Source organism: Passer montanus, unplaced genomic scaffold, assembly GCF_014805655.1.
Source record: "Passer montanus isolate IOZ18808 unplaced genomic scaffold, ASM1480565v1 scaffold10, whole genome shotgun sequence".
Lineage (NCBI taxonomy): Eukaryota > Metazoa > Chordata > Aves > Passeriformes > Passeridae > Passer > Passer montanus.
This window is the reverse complement of record NW_024356505.1, coordinates 36058911-36076338: the sequence shown is the minus strand read 5'-3', so window position 1 is coordinate 36076338 and position 17428 is coordinate 36058911. Positions and strand designations below refer to the sequence as shown.

At 39.3% G+C, this 17428-nt stretch overlaps 1 protein-coding gene across 1 annotated transcript; it reads left to right on the top strand.

Moving 5' to 3' along the window:
- Positions 1-3190: 3190 nt before the first annotated feature.
- Positions 3191-15429, top strand: RNF32 (ring finger protein 32). Its single transcript, XM_039705687.1, is given in 11 exon segments — positions 3191-3292; positions 5697-5843; positions 5846-5899; positions 10152-10200; positions 10203-10282; positions 11910-11938; positions 12382-12423; positions 12425-12480; positions 12726-12834; positions 13359-13494; positions 15301-15429. Coding segments are annotated over 11 exon segments (933 nt in total).
- Positions 15430-17428: the final 1999 nt, after the last annotated feature.

Below are 17428 nucleotides of genomic sequence, written 5' to 3'. Positions count from 1 at the left end.
GGTAGTATGTGAAATCACATTTTAGTTGGAATCTAATTTGATCAAATATTTTATATATATAAATTTATCCTTAAATTAAGCTTTTTCTCGCTGAGGAGGAAGTAATATTTACTTAACAAAGCAGATTTTTAATTCAACTACGAACAAGTGACAACCTTTTCACTGGCTTGTAAGGGCTTTAAATGAAACCTAATAACATGTCTACTACCCTTACAAACTAAAATTGCTCAGCTTTCCTACTGAGTTGGAAGCACATGCCTGAAAGTTTACAGAAATTCACAGAAAATGCAAACAGTAAGAAAATAACACAACAATGACAAATACATAGTATGCCTGTGTACAAACAGATATTTAATATATGTGAACAAAGAGCAAACGAGGTAAAACATTTTCAAACTCCTGAGAAGAAAGGGCAGACACTGTATTTGTGTAATTAAGGATGTCTGACTCAGATCTCTTAAAACAACCTTTAACAGGGCAACTACAAAGGTCTGTGACATGGTGTTCCTTGCTGAGTCAAAGGCAGGGCTCACAAGTGCAGATTTGCCAAAACCTGCCCTCCTCAGCCAGCAGAAGTATTTCAAGCTGGAATTCCTCCTTAATGCGTTCAGACTCGGCTCTCATTGTTTGTGACAGCAGTGCACTTGGTTCTCAGAAGGAACACTGGCTTGTGGGCTTCCAGGAGCATAAATGTCCTGATTTCCACTGGGAGAAAAAATCTGTATGTTCACACAGCAAAAGATTACCCATCCTCCTCAATGCCTACACCCTGGAGCCTGGCTGGGAGGCAGGGACAGCCCAGCATCCCTGGGAGCATCCCTGGACCATCCTACCTAACAAAAGCCTTTAAGGGGTAAGCTCAGGGCAGGTAGAGCCCTCACCACGCTCACTGCTCTCCTCAGGCTTTACTTACTGTGCCAATACACCTTTTATAACACATCCTTTTAGAAAGCACCACTCAGTCTCAACCAACCTGCACAATAGTACTGCTTTCCTTTCACTTACATTCATATTTTTATCACACTTTTTTAACATGACTAAGTGTAAAAACACATTACAGGCAGCAAGTTTCATGACGTAAAGACACTATATCAGTGAAGCCCATTTCAGTTGCTACACTAAAAAGTTTGCTACAAACCTTTGCCCCGGCATTGCTGTTTCTGTATCAGATTTGTTCAGCCCACACAATTTAATAGCTCTTCCTGAAAAGTTGCTCTCCTGACATTGATGACAGCAGGCCACCTGCCTCTGCTGATTAGCAGTACCATGCCCAGTTGCAACTCTACAAGAAGAAAATAGATTGGCTCTTTGGCTGATTCATTTCATTCTAGAAGACCAGAAGCTGTTGAATCTGTGTCTTACTCCTCCAAAAAGGTTTTAAAATTTACTGCAGTGTACAGTACCTCAGATGAGTGCAGCTAACCTGTGGCTAAAAATCCTCATTTTTCCTAGGTCTTCTTAAAAAGGATTCTGTAAAAGTCAGTCATTTGAGACAGATCTGAGATTTCAGCACTATTTAAACTTACAATTAACATTTAAAAATTATACACATGGATAAAACCAGGTATCATTAGTCACTTATTAGTCACCTTCAAAACAGGCAGCGTGTTCATTATGTTAATGTCCTTGGAGTGTTTAAAGCAACCTTTTGCATTTGAAGTGGAGGCTCTTGGTAAAAGGTGGCACTTAATAAGAAATGGCAATTACTAAGGCAGGTTACTCTCCAGAAGACTGCAGTATGAATTTTAATTTCTTCCTGGCCATGTATCAGCTCAGGCTAACACAGGCATTTTAGTTTAGATGCAGTAGGAAGTACAGTAAAAGTGAAAACCAAAATAAGAGAGGACACTAATCTTCTCTGAGTTTCAATTAAGGCCCAGCACCTCTGGATTAAAGGCTTATTATAACGAAAAGCCTTAATTAAGCATACATGTGTATAGGATCACCTTAATGAGGCATGACAGAAATAGAAGAGACGGCAAGCATTATTTGAAAAGAAGCTTATTAGCAACTTTAGGAAAGTCAGTCATAGATTCTAAAAAAATTGAATGCAATACTGAAAAGACACAAGAATGCTGAATCATGTTCAAGCATAACACTGAAACTGAAATAGGCACAAGAGAGGTAATTTTCAGTATCTTTATATCCATAATGATACATCTCAGTGATTTTTCTACACAGCAGTGGGTTGGGTTTTGAAAATATTTCAGCTTTTACCCTTTCATTTAAATTTTAGACAGCTCAAAATCAAGTTTTCTACTTTATTTCCTAATTAAAATTTATTACTGAAAATCTTTAGAAGTTTATACTGTAAAATATCCCTTCATCATATTTGGTGTCAGGATAACGTGCAAGTTCGCTTTAAAAACCGCTATTTTATCTTTTTATTCCTGCCTTCAGAAACAATCAGTGATTTAATGTCATTTTAAAGATAGCCACTTCAGCTGCTTTTTACATCTTCCCCTACCGTACAGAGAGGTATTCTCATTTGCAGATTTGACTTTAAAGTAATTACTTGTAATTACAGAGAAGTGCATCCAGTAGATTAATCACTCCATTTATATGCTGCTCAAAGGATTACTCTCAGGACAGCCTAACTGCTTTTGCTCAGAAAATGTCACTTCCACAGGAAAACAAATCTCTCAAGTCAGCAGCAGCTGAGAAGGACTCTGACAAGTATTTAAACCCAAAAAAATCTAAGAAATTGCACACCTGGATTTGAGGCACCATCTGTGCCAGTTCTCGTGAAAAATAAAGGGTCACCAAGTGAGAATAACCAGGAAAATGGGCAGGGGAAGCCCACACTCCTTCTAGAAGGACTTCCATACAATTCTGCATCTGAAAGAAACACAGCAGTGCTAATCAAAGACATGGGCAGTGCTACTGGCTCAGGAAGTCACATTTTAAAATGTGGGAAGTCCCAGAAGGAGCTGATGCTGTACTAAACACATCCTTACCACGTCCCTGAGCCATTTTCTTTCCTCAGACAAAGACAGGATACTAGGGGACAAAGATCTTTCTTTGATCCATATGGATACTGTTCATCTGTCCTCTTTACAAATATTTCTTTTTTTTAGTGGTGATTCTATTACGGAGTTGCCCAAGACAGAGGTCACCCAAAATGGCAGTGAGGAAGCTGGTGAGGGCTCTGGAGCACAAGTCCTGTGAGGAGCAGCTGAGGGAGCTGGGGATGGAGAGCCTGGAGAAGAGGAGGCACAGGGGGGACCTTGCTGCTCTCCACAAGTACCTGAAAGGAGGTTGTAGCCAGGTGAGGGTCAGTCCCCTCTTCCAGGTAACGAGCAGAATGGTTGAGAGAAAACAGCCTCAAGTTGGGTCAAGGGAGGTTTAGATTGGAAATGAGGAGAAATATCTTTACTGAAAGGGTTGTCAAGCATTGGGTAAGGTTCCCCAGGGAAGGGGGGGAATCACCATCCCTGGAAGTGGTTTAAAAATTGTGTAGATGTGGCATTTAGAGACACGGTTTAGTGGCAGATTGGCAGTGCTGGGTTAATGGCTGGACTTTTCAAGTTGTTTCAAACCTAAACCATTCTATAAATCTATGATAATCACAGGGCCTGCCTTACTACCTGCCAGGTTAAAAATATACATTAAAAATTGTAAAAATTGAAAAACACAGCAAAAAAACCTTCAAATCCAAATGCACATGGAGGGACACAACTAATGCTCACTAACCTCCACATTACCACACAGACATAGAGCTAAAGGGGAAAACACTGCCAAGGGACAGTGGGACACAGAAGTGGTAGGGGAAACCAGAAGGGAATCATTCCCAGGGGCTTCCCTATGGACTGTGGCTGGTATCAAGCCAGGAGAGGCTGCACTCCACCCTCTGAGGAGAAAGGAGCAACATCTCCCACTGCCACTCTTCCCTCAGAGCCTGTGCAGGGCTGTGGGGCTGGGGCTGTGCAGGGGAAAAGGGACAAGAGGTTAAAAAGGATCATCATGGCTGGAAAAGACCTGTAAGACAAATAAATCCAACCATTAACCACTGCCACAAAACCACATCCCCAAGTGCCACATCTACAGCTTCTCTGGTCATGCCATTTTGAGCTGTGAGAGGAGAAGAGCAGGGCTGGCTGTGGAACAGCCACACACTGAAACATCTGGGGTCCCAAGTGTAGCAGGGACATGGACCTGGAGGAGTGAGTCCAGAGGATGCCCCAGAAGTGATCAGGAGGCTGGAGCACCTCTGCTATGGAGACAGGCTGGGAGCTGGAGCTGTTCAGCCTAGAAAAGGGAAGGCTCTGGGGAGACCTGAGAGCAGCTTCAAGTGCCTTAAGGGACAGCAGGAGAGGGAACAGAGTGTAGGACAAGGAGGAATGGCTTAAAAAGGGTAGATTTAGTTTAGATATTAGGAAAAAATCTTCCCTGGGAGGGTGGTGAGAGCCTTGCACAGGTTGCCTAGAGAAACTGTGGCTGCCCCATGCCTGGAAATGTTCAAAGACAGGTGGGATGGAGCTCTGAGCAACCTGGGACAATAGAAAGTGTCCCCAGCCATGGCAGGGGGGGTAGAAGAAGGTGATCTTCAAGGTCCCCTCCAAACTAAACCTTGCTGTGGGTGTGAATCAGAGCAGCCCTGTAAGCAGTGGCTCCTGCTTGTCACAGCTGAGGGGTGTCACTTCATGCCCTGCAGCCTCCTCCCTGGTACCAGGTCACGTCCCCTGCTGTTCCAGTGGGGATGGTGGGACCACGGAGCAGCAGCTTCAGCCCCAAGGGGCTGCCAGCACCATCCCTGCCCTGTGTGTCACAGGCTTCCCTCTCCACAACAAGCCAGTCTTGCAGAACAGTTCTGGGTTTATTGCTGCAGCCACCTCTTCTCATCAGCTCAGCCTGGAATTTGTGATTCCTGCCATTTGTTTGGAGTCCACTCCCTGTACACTGCAGGTGAAATAAAATGACAGGAGGGAAACAGACTTGGTGATTTATGGATCCAAAGTTAGCCTCTGTGCCTGGAACAGATGTGAAGCTCTTTCCCATGGCATCCTGAGGAGAAAACAGAAATTGTAGGTTTCTTAGCTGCTATTGATGAGGCTCCTTCTCCTGAGAAATATTATTGAAGTCCTTGAAAATATCTGCTTGTAAAGGAACACAATTCTTGTCAAATCAGCTAAAGATTAGCAAGGAAACATCATTATTTTACAGGGTACTCTTTCATATCTCCTAAAATAAAGAACAAGCATGGGGAGAAATGGAGGAACAGGTAGATAAGCCCATTCCCTGTATAAAAATAATACATTCTTGTTTATATTCAGTGCTCTGGAAGGCAAAATTAGCCTTTGGGATTGTTTTTAATTATATGAAATTAAAATGTGTTTGGGCATGCCAAACTTTTATGGTTCATAATGAGTTTTTTGAATATAATAATTATGAGCTCGGTAATTAAAACTTTAAAATTACTGTTATTTTATTTAATGTAAATGATAAATCAAAGATTTCATTTGACTTTTTATAAGTTAGAACTAGGATGTGTCAGAAACATCAATCTTAAATTTCATATTACAGTAATTGCATGTTAGGCTTCAGCTACTGGAGTTGTATGTGTATAAAAGCATTTAACAATCCAAAAATATTGGCTAAGTACAGAATTTCATTTAATTTACTATAATATGTATGGTTTTAAATAATTTATAACAATAATTATTCAAGATTAGTTGGGGTTTTTTTTTGCTTTTTAGTGCTGCTTCTCCAAACAAGAGACAAGAGCAGTTTTTGCATTTGCTCTGCAGGATCACATAATGCACAATCATCAACTGCAGGATCTTTTAACATATTCTTCTAAGTCAAGGACAAGGAATACCAAGAACTTTTACGTATCCCATGAATAAAAGAAATAGTCAGAATAATAGTAGATAGTAGACTAAGAAAAAAAAGCACAAAAGCAAAGAAGATGAAAAAAGGAGAATCTTCCTGACCCCAGTGCTCCACAGCTGACATTAGGTAAACTATTTTGATTTGTAATTTTTGTTTTTATTTAAAATAAACTAAAAGGTGGAAGCTAAGCTTTCTGTTCAGAAGATGTTTAAATGCTAAACAGCATGGTATCTTGTTTTAAAATTTATCAAAATTCAGCAGTTTAAGCCATTAGGTAAAAAAGGGATTGCCATCAGTGGCTTAAATGTGTCTTTTCATATCTGAAATGCATTTAAAACATTATTCTGGTGACAATGAATGTAAAAATGTGAAGCTAGGGAATCTTGATGAAGACATATTCTTCATTAGAAGCAATAAGTATTTTTAATATCTATTGAATGTCATAACTTTCTTTACTTTTTTTTTAAGAAAACAGTGATTTTCTTACTGTATTTACTTGGGGACAGGTTCTAGCATTAAGCTTTTTTTAAAGCGTATTTGAAATGGTCTGGTTTATTCCTTATTCTGTAAAAAGACATTTAATAATGCTGCATGAAATGTATTCTTTGTTAATATCTACCCAGCTTTGCTCAAAGTTAAAAAGGTTTGTTTATACAATGGTCCTGGGGCTAAACCAGGGAAGAATTAACACCTGTAGCTAAATACCTTTTTCAAATTTAGAAGCAAACATGCAGCAAGATAAAAGTCACAGATGTGAGGGCTTGGAATGATGCCTGGTGAGAAAATTCACTTTAGAATAATACAGTTGTGGAGCAGCGACAGACGATATTGCTTAGAACAACAAAGCCAGGGAGCATCTTAACAGACCAGGAGATCAAATGTGCTTCTGGCCTCTCTGTATTTCCCTTTTCTAAAGATTTCAACACTATTTTTGCCATGAACATCTTCTTGTGTCCATCTTTTCTGCTGCCTTGATTGGGCACTACTTAAAGAACCTTCTGGCTCCAAAATTTGCAGGTTTGAGTACAATAAACTTTCATCATCGTTAATAACGGATTTATTTATTCTTTTTCATGCAAACTCCCTTTGGCCTCCCTGAATATCAGGTTGGCTTTGCCACAGGCACTGTCCCAGTAGTCCCAGCTCCAGAGGCAGCCCATTAAAGCAGGGATGCTCCCTCCAAGCACATCTGCCTTTGGAATCAGCTGAAGATTCAGAGGGAAACTTCAGATAGTGCACAACAAGGGAGTGCAACCAGTGACAGGACAAAGGTAATAAGATGAAGTAATTAGCACTATATTTACATGGTTATAGTTCTAAAGAGGGCAGGGTTTTTTCTTTGTTTCATTTGAAGACAGGATAGCAGGGGGAAAAACAGAAAAGGTATTGGGGTTAAAATGAACATCAATAATGAGTGATTATGGAAGCTAAAGGCTGAGGTGAAAAAATGCAGCCCAGGTGTGAGCATGTTTTCTGCTGTTATTAGAAAGACTAAGTATTTTCTATTTAAATCACAGCACTGACTGAATTTTTCCACACAAATATTTGTGAAAGGGATTCAAAACACTGTTCTGAAATACGTTTTGAAATTGCAGTTGCTCCTGGGTTTTACTTTGTAGTATTTTCACCAATATTCTCATATTATTTCAAAATGCATCTGTCAAACTTTCTATTCCTTAATAAGGATTGTGTGGTTTAAACATTAAAAATGCAAAACAACTTTGAAAATGTAATGTAATGAAACATTTTATTCTTGAGTTTATGGCTAATCAAAGTTTCATTCCTTTTTTTCCTTCAATAGAGGTTTGATTCCTAAAATCCAGCATTAACAGTTTAAAGGTTAATGTATGTAGACACTTTGATGGGTTTATTTTAGGATAAATAACTTGGCTGTAAATGGGTGTGTCAGTAAATGGGTTGTGCTTCTAAACTTGATGCATAAGGATGAAAATTCTTGGATTTGAGCTGTGATAAATGTGGGTTTTCATTGCTTGTATTTTCTCAAAGTGCTGCTTTGAGAACATCTCCACAGAGCTTTTTGCCTTGACCACAGGTCCCTCCTTGGGTGCCCTGCTGCCAGTGTTCCCTCAGAAACTGCTGTAGAAAAGTTTTCCTTCTAAACAGCTGTACAACCTGTCTCTCACAAGTGTCCCATCTGGTTGTATTATTGAGAAGTTCAGCTTTGCTGCCAATCTCTTCTTGTTTGGCAGTTCAAATAATCCATTTGTGAAGGCTTTAAATAAAAATTTTCTCCTACCCTGGGGGTATACAGAAGGCTTTCCACAAAGCCATCTCATTTTCTTCCTTAAAACAGCCTCTGACCACAGTGCTTGGAAAGAAACCAAGATCAGGCATTTTTAGGTTGAGGTAGTGTCTTTCATGCTGTCACTGCTTTGCTTTCTTGTTCACTCCCCCTGTACCCAGATTTTCTCATCACAGAGGCCATCACTTGATAGATTGGGCCACCGAAATGAGATAACAAAAGTAACCAGGTGGGGTCTAGGTGAACCAAACCACAGGCAGGGAAATCACTCCCCAAACTTTTCCAAAAGCATAAACTGACCCAGCTGAAACCTCAAAGCTGTTGCTCTAAAACATGGATTCAAATTGATTTATGTTTGAAGGATGTCATGACCTCACAAGGAAATGGGTTAGGCAGATAGTTCAGCTAAAGGGAAGACAGTATTCCTGATAGATCCTTTAGTACCTCTCAAAAGTTCTTTTAAAAGATCAAAGGCAGTTTGTGCAAATTTTAGATGATTAACGATATACATCTGTAGATGGATGAGCTCAGAAGGAGAATTTTAGCCTCAAAAATTAACAAATCCTGCCCTAGAATAATGAGATACTTGAGCAAGGGGATCACCAAAGCCCCATGACTTGCTAGGATTCCTTTTTTCTTCTTGAGAAATGGGTTTGGATGCACAAACTGCCTGATAGGGGTTTTGAAAGCTTACACAGAACAAATATGTGCTGCATAGTACTGTCAGATTTATGCAAAGATTCTGGTATGAAAAAAAGAGTTTACCCTTTCCTTCCCATCTAGGATTGGAACTCTCATCTAGGTGTCATCAGCTTGCATTGCAATTATTGCAATTATTGTAATTATTGTATGTCACTTTTCCTTTCTTATTTTGCCAAACACTGTTAAGGCCTCACCATGGACTCAAGTTACTCAAGTTACTCATCGTGGACTCAAGTTACTGCCTTGTTACACAAACCTTGGACATTTCTCCGTGGATTCTGGTCAATCAACAAGCAGCTTCTTCTGGTCCTCAATGATAAATTTCTATATTCTGCTAGCACTTGGTTTGTACTGCTGAGGCACTGACACTGGACTCTCTCTGGCACTTGTGGGCAGGAACACTGTAAGTATTTCATATGGAATTTCACCGATTCCTTCTTTAAGAAAGCAGAGATTTCACATCTACATGCAGCAGGCACCTCACATTCATTGCTGGAGATGGGCAAGCTCAGCTGAAGCATTGACAGTGTCACTGGCCTCTCTTTGTCTCTTCATGCTCTTTATTTCTTATGTCACAGCCTCATTAAGCTTCAGAATTTTGCAGCAGTGGCCACAGTTCTTTATTATACTACTTGATTAATTTTTATTTTTAAGAATGCATAATTGCAACGCTGAGGAAAACTTCACAATTCTGAGATTTTATTTATTCTGATTATTTGAAATTATGTGTTGTTATATTCTTTAGTTAATCCCATTTTAAAGGCTCTGAAAAGTATCAAGTTCAAATTACTCAGCAAATAAAAATATACATTAAAAAATCCTCTATGTAAAAGAGGTTCTGATAGTACAGAATAGCTTATCCATTAATGGTTTAGGTTGGAAGGGATCTTAAAGATCATACAGTTCCAACTCCCAGAAATGGACAGGGACACTTTCCACTACCCCTCAATGCCCAGAGCCCCATCCAACCTGGCCTTGAACACTTCCAGGGATGGAGCAGCCACAGCTTCTCTGGGCAACCTGTGCCAGGGCCTCACCACCCTGCCAGGGAAGAATTTCTTCCCAATATCTAATCCAAACCTACCCTCTTAGAGTATGAAACCATTTCCCCCTTGTCCTATCTCCCCCTGCCCTTGTCAGAAGCCCCTCCGCAGCTCTCTTGTGACTCCTTCAGCTACTTAATAGTAAGAAGTGTGTTGCCTGATGGTGCTTTGTCTGATGATAGATTTATGTGAAGTACCTGTATAAAGTATTTCTAAGCAAATGCATTATTAATGCATTTCATAAGAAGAAAATTCATTGTCTGTAAAGGCCAATGGGGTTTATTCAGAGATTTGTTGTTATTGTTGCTCAGAAATCAGGTGTAGCTGAGCACCTTTCCTTGTCATTTCCTGCTGAAGAATGGATAAAAAGAGATCCAAACAGCATGGAAAATTCATACAGTGTTGTTCAATATTCAGGAAGGAATTTGCTATTCAACCCAGAGTACAAATAGAATAATTTTGTGGACTCACAATTGTATTTACTTATTTTATTTTCCTGAGGTACTGCTGAAAGTCATCAGCTGGAGGAAGAAATGAAAGAAAGATTCTACTTTCAGGCACCATTTAGCTTTTAATAAGTGGACCAACTCAGTGGCCAACTCTGATATTATTTTGAACATGACATGGTAGAGGAAGATTGGTAGTATTTGTGCACTTCTGATGCTATAACAGTAGAGAAGCCTTTGTTTCTGTTCTTGCAAAGCAGGTATTTTCTGCTTCAAATAAACTCCTGTTAGATATCACTCTGGCCTTCATTCATCAGGGAAACATTTGCTGTTTGTACAATTCAAGATATTTTTGCCTTCTCAAAAGCTTTGTTAATTTCAGATGAGTACAACAGGTATTTCTATTTGGGAAACAAAGCAGGTGTACACCCAAGGCCAGACAGTCACTTCCTCAGGTTATTTGATGAAATGCCTGCATTTTACCTTGATGGCTTGCTCAATGCCCTGTGTAGCATGGGCATAAATACATCCTGCTTTATTACATTCTCCAATCCATCATCTTGAAAATATTAAGCAAAAGAGACAAATGAGTGATGGAACAGAGAGCTGCTTCAGAGAGGTGATGATGGTAATTAGAGGAATTATCCCAGTTGCATAAAAGTTCCTTTCCACAGTGCATTTTAGGGTAGTTTTTCTGCCTCTTCCCCTTTTAAAGTTTTTTAGAAGACTTTTCACAGCCAAGTGTGTGTTGTGAATCAAAGTCTTTGAATAACCTTAGATACAGGGCTGTTACTTCTTTTTACATCAACATTATCTGGAGGTGAACAACTGTCCACAGACAGGTGGGAGAGGTCTGGAAAGATCTGCCAATTTCTGGCAACCCTGAAAGTCTGAAACTTCACAAGAAGGAGCAAAAGACAGCACTCATTAAAAAGGTTACTTCAGATTTGGCACAAAAAGGCAAATGCCTCTGGAATTCTTTTTGTCCTCAGTGTTTCCTTAGCTTTCCTCCCTGAAGGAAAAAGCCACTGTATCTGAAACTCTCCCTCCAGCTGGCTGCTGGCCATTAATCCTCCTGTGCTTGCCAGCTCGAGTGCTCTCTGCTTCTTCTGGGCTTCTCTCCTTCCCCAGTTTCCCCTTCCTCTAAGAGCAAACTGCTTTTTTTGCCCAACTCTGTATCTTTTGTCAGGACAGAGATCATCAGCGTTTGGTGGGAATCTAGGTCAAATAAAGATGAAGTTTTCTTGTAGTCTGTTGCCTTACTTTCTCTTTTTATTGTATGTGAGAAACGCTGCATTTGATGTGCATCACCTCTTGGAACATAATGTCTCTGTTGGGAAAGGGGAGAAAATGAGATTTCATTTTAAATGTTTGCTTTAGAATTTTTCCTCCAGCCAGTAGCTGTTGCCATTTCTTGCTTTCTGCCACCCCATGTGTTGTTAACACAAAATTCACAATTTCACAAAGTAATTTTGTTTTCACTCAAAAGAGTGCAGTAATCACAGAAGGAAACTGATGACCTTTCAGAATTTTTCTTGTCAGCATTTTTTTCCTTTTCAGCTGTTAGAATGCTTTAAAGTCAGGTTTGGTTCTGGGGTTGTTTTCTTTCCTTTGAAAAAACAGGTGCTGCATTCATGTTCCCATGTAGTCCATTAAGGGAGTACATTTTTCTATAACTATTCAAGCACATAATACATGAGTCTTTTAATTAAACTACCTAAGTGAATATCTTAATGAATTAAGTGTAATCATCTTGAAAAGTAATTTTGATTCCAGATTTTTATGGTAAGAAATATAATTTAAAGCTATTTTATGATGAAGCACTTTATTCTTTTTTATAACCTTTTTTTAAAGCATATGGGAAAATATAGCTTGTAACTGAGCTATACAGGAGTATACTAACCTGAAATAATTTAATCCATGAAATTTCATGTGAATATGTGGAGACTTACAAAATTCTCTTAACACTTTAATTTTAAAAACTCTCGTGTTGTAGAGTGTTCATTGATTGATTAATTAATTGTTTTTACATTCTGTAATCTAGCCTGTTTTATCTGTACCAACAAGATCAAATATATTGTAACTGTAATTATTTTCAGTGATGCCTGAAAACCTTTGAAAAATTTACAGGTAAAAAGTTGTCCTATGTATAGAAAAGAGCAGTATCAGACCAGAGTAATACATGATGGGACATGCTTAGTTAAATTGAATTAATTAGGTAAGCCTTACTTCTGCTACAGGTGTGTCACCAGGCAATATTTATTTCTTAATAATGTTCCAAATGCATTACACTTTTAGTAAAAAACTAGACAGAATGCATGCACTAGAAAAGCTAAAGTTAAAAAAAAATGTAATAAATCATTGTTTCACATAAATAATTAAATTATAAAAATTCAAGTTTCCTCTTCTTGAGCAGAATTGTGTCTTAGAGAATTTAAGTTTCCTGGAGGGGATATATTGTTAGAAAAAAGTCTAAAGACTTAAGGGAAGCAGTGCCTCCTAAGGTTAGAAAATTAAGATTTAGAAAATTAAGAAAATACATTTTGCTGTATTTGCTTCCTTGGTCTTTTTCCTTGGGGCGATTCAGCTTCCTTAAAGCAGAACTCCGAATATCAGCTCCCTCCCTTTTCACTCACTCCTCCTCATTCACACTAAACAGGCAGCACTGGAGCCACCCAGTTGTTTTGTCAGTCAGTTCATTCCATCCTCTTCAGAACCAACACAAAATCCTTCCCTGCAGCAGAGAAAAAGAATATGAAGGTGACTGAAGAATGCTGATGTTCCACTCAAAAGTGCTCAAGCCCTTAAGTTTGGAATAAATTAACCTGTCAGTGGCTTGTGACTGTCCTCAAGAAGCATGACTGGATCAGACAGCCCTTGGGTTTTCCTGCTGTGGGAGAGTCTGGGGAAGCAGCTGTAGGCTTCTTTCCCAAGAAGGATGCCAGTTTCCCATGGGCCCAGGACCCCATGCAAAGCCATGAAACAAGCAACAGAAAGCTGGAGAAGGCTCCTAAATGTGCTGAAAGCTGCAGCTGAACACCACTGGTCAAAATTTCTCTCACTAACCTTCAGTTGGCTACAGCAGCAACCCTCCAAGAAGCCTGCCCTGGGCTTTGGGGACCCTGCCCTTGGCACCTGGCTGGAAGCACACATTCCAAAAGCCACGGGAAGATCTTCATCCAGCAGTGTCCACAGAGAGGCCCCAGCAGTAGGAACTCCTTCTCACATGAAACACTTCAGGATTTTACAGGGAACAAAATGGGCACTGCTTTTCCACCTTCTATTAAGAATAAATTTATGAAGTCTTCTCGTAATGATTAGCCAGGTTTGAATAAATTCAGTGCAAGTCATGATTAAAGGACCTGCACTTATTTTTCTTAGTGGCTTTCAAGTGGGAACTGTAGATGAGTTTTCCTGCTGTTCACTCTTACACTTTACAATTAAGTTTAAAATTGGTTAATTAAAACATTAAAGTTTTCACAAGGAGCCATCCATTTCCAGACACTAAAAAGCCCTTCTAAAATAGAATTTGCTTCTCAAAATTGAACAGTGCTTTTAAAATGTCACTCCCTAAACATTAGCATAATCAAATGGCATCACAATAGCAAAAAAAAAAAAAAATTTTTTTTTAATAACCCTGCCGCCTTTGGAAGGATCACAAAGGTTAAATGTCAAGTTTCATATGCTTAAATAAATATCACAAAATAAAAAACAAGGTCTGAAATATTAGTACTAGGAAAGACACATATTGCTTGTTCCAAGGTGCTACGGTAGCCCTTATTACACCTGGCATTAAAATTTTTAATAATCTAGATCAAAGGAGATAAGAAAGGTCACTGAAACCAAAGTAGGCTACTTTTTAGCACTCCTATACACAGAGAGCAGGGTGTTGCTTCAGCATGTTAGGTAGTGAATTTCTTTGATCCTACCTATAAACGTCACTCTGTATGTCATTTAATTGTGGTGTAGCCTTTTATTGGTGCAATTAAATCTTTTCTAATGCATTACATTATCTCCTGCTCTGCTAAAAATCCTGCCATTGTTTAGGAAGCGAGGTAAGTCATTGTGAAATGATGCAGTTGACTTTAGTTTCTTCCTCCCCCCTTCCACATGATTTCTCCCAACGATTTTAATTTAAATCTCACCAAACAGTATAATGGTCCTGGAATTTGTTTAGTCGTTTGACTTCCTTTATCACACAGAGATGGTAAACATTCTGTTGCTAACCTGAAGTGGCTCCAAGCAGCAAAACTAGGAGGATATTAAACCAGTAAAAGCTTATCAACTGATTCATTGATATGCTGTAAATTCCAGCCTTTTCATTTTACTTTTGAGGGTTGCCATAAGTCAACACATTAGTAAGCAATTTGCTGACATTGGATCACTTAAAAAGGCTTCCCCATGGACAAAGTTCACCTCGGTGCTTTGTTTCATGGTTTCATTTTATCATAGTCCTGTGCTGCTGTACAGATGACTGATGCAGCTTTGCATACCGATGGGGGATTGCACACTCACTCTATGCCACTCTGTCCAAGCTTTAGGAAGTCTCAGACATAAAATGGACAGGGTATGGTGTTTGCAGAAATAAATTCAATTGCTCTGTTTCAGTTATTCTAGAATAAAAAAAAAATTATTTGGTATTACGCATTAAAATTTCATTTTTACATCCTAGAACATTACAATAACAGGGAATAAGCATTTTGAATAATTTTTCTTTTCACATTGATAGTTCATGCTGATTTAGCAGTTAGAAAAAATTCTGGGTTAAATTTCAGTTACATTTCTTTTTCTTCCCAAAAAGAAAGACTTTAGACTTTATTTACTGATTGATGGATATGAGTTGGGTCAGATCATACTACAGAAAATCCAGGAGTAGCTCAAAGATAGTACCTTAGCAGCAGAGGAACTTCATAGATCCCTGTCTCATGCAGGAAAAGAATTTTCCTCATTTTGGGGGGTTTTTTGTTGGTTTGTTTTGTTTTTTGGGGTTTTTTGTTTGGTTTTTTTTTTACAGTTCCATCTCAAGGATGCTCACTTGCTCACAACACCAGGTCAGGTCTGGTCAAGTCTGATACCACTAGAAATGAAGACCAAGCATAACTCAGGGCCAGAAGTGTTTTCAAACGGATCAACCTTTACCTGATGGTGAACAGAAACCCCAAATGATGTAAGAGCTGGGTGTAATCTATGGTGAACAGGAACCCCAAATTATGGAAGAGTTGGGTGTAATCTTACCTTGCTCTTCCTGAAGCCAGATTTGAATATGAAATCAGTAAGGGCAGTTAAAATTGCAATGCAGAGATTCAGTTCTAGAGCCCAGCTAGCAAAAGTCAGGTACAATTTACCAGGGTTGCTATTGATTAAACACACAGTCACATTAAAATATTAAAGATATAAGCAGAGTTTCACGAGTCATTCAGAGAGCACATGGTGTCACCAGTCGGGATTGTTTGGAGACCACAAAGTGTAAATATTGGAGGGGGCCCGTGGTGGGACTGTTGTTTGTTTATTTTTTGTGTTACACATACCTCTGAAGGTCAGTGTGAACGAGACTGGGATGTTTCTTTCTTGACACTGAGCAGTTGTGAGAGGAAGAACCAGGTTCCCCACCTGCTTTGTGCTACACAGAATTCTGTCACAGAGTACAGGCTGCTGCTTTTCCCATCACTTTGGGATTTAATTACATCCACAACACAAAGAATCTCAGGGAACTTCTTTCTTTTATGCTACATTGCTAAATCAGCATTTACTAACATGGCAATGTGTCTGATTTCTGCTGACAAATGGATACATCCTTTCAACATCCTGTTGTGTAAGGGATCATTTGGGAACATAGTCATAACAGTTCTCAGTTAGCAGTGAATCAGCTCACAGAATAAAAAGAATATGAGGTCATGTTAGCAGAAAATTAAGGAAATTCAAAGTTTATATAAATTCTGAGTGAGTTTTCCACATAATTTCTGAGGGACTTTTGTGATATTTGGGCTCTTGATTCTTTGGGTCTAGAAAAGTTCATTTTAAATACTCTGACATATGCTAAGAAGGGCCACTTTCACAGCTGGAAGGGAGCAGATGTGCTGGTAGGGAAAAGTTAGCGAAAGAAAAAAAAATTGAAATGAAACAATAGGAAAGTGTTCAGGTCCCATGAGACTGTCTGACCTTGAGGTCAACCCTTCTGCCACCTCACCTCCCACTGCCCAACCCACACTCCCTGAAAAAATGGCTCCTCCCTTTCCTAGCAGGTTTTCTCTCACAGGAAATGCATGGAAAAAAAGGCTCACATTGCCTGGTCATGATATAGATGTCAAAATGTCCCTTAAAACTGCTGCACACATTTATGGACAGAGACACACAGACTTGTGTGAATCCCTGCAGAGCTTTCAGACACAGGGGTACATTAGGAGGAGGTGGCCACAGTGAGCTGGGATTGCACTCAGGATGATTAAATTCAAGAAAAGCAATCCTTTTATGTATTTATTTTGTTGACCCCTGTGGGAGCATCTTCAGATAAGAAGATGAGATTGCCCAGGCCTATATGCAATATGCAGAAACTGCAATATGCAGAAACATATTCAAGGCAGTAAAAAGGCATAAAAGTCTATACTGAGGACAACACCTGAGATGCCTCTTCTCCCACTGTCTGTCAAAAAACCCAAACCAACCAGGCCAGAAAAAGATAAAAAGAAAAAAGTACTGAAGACATGATGTAGTGCCAGAGCTCAGGCTTGGAGGTTTCTGTGTCCACTTGAGTTCTGCATTTCCAAAAATACATAAGCATCCCCACAGAGAGCAAAAAGGATAAGAGGCCTCCATAAAACCGTTGAGGGAATTGGGGGTCACTCTCATATAGAAAATAAAGGGAAATGTAACCTTTCAGGTGTGGAAAAGAAAGGGAAATGTAACCTTTCAGGTGTGGAAAAAGCTGGTGCAAGCAGAAAGACTTGTTTTACTACGGATGTTTGAGAACAAAATTAAAGCTTAAAGCATGGCAAGGGCCCTTCACATTTGACATTTATGAAATCTTGGACAATCAAACACTGGAATATACTGCCTAGAGACAGCACAGCAATCCCATCACAGATAGCCCCTGCCAGGCTGGTTAAATACCAGGAATAATGCAGCTATGTTTGATCCTGTGCAGC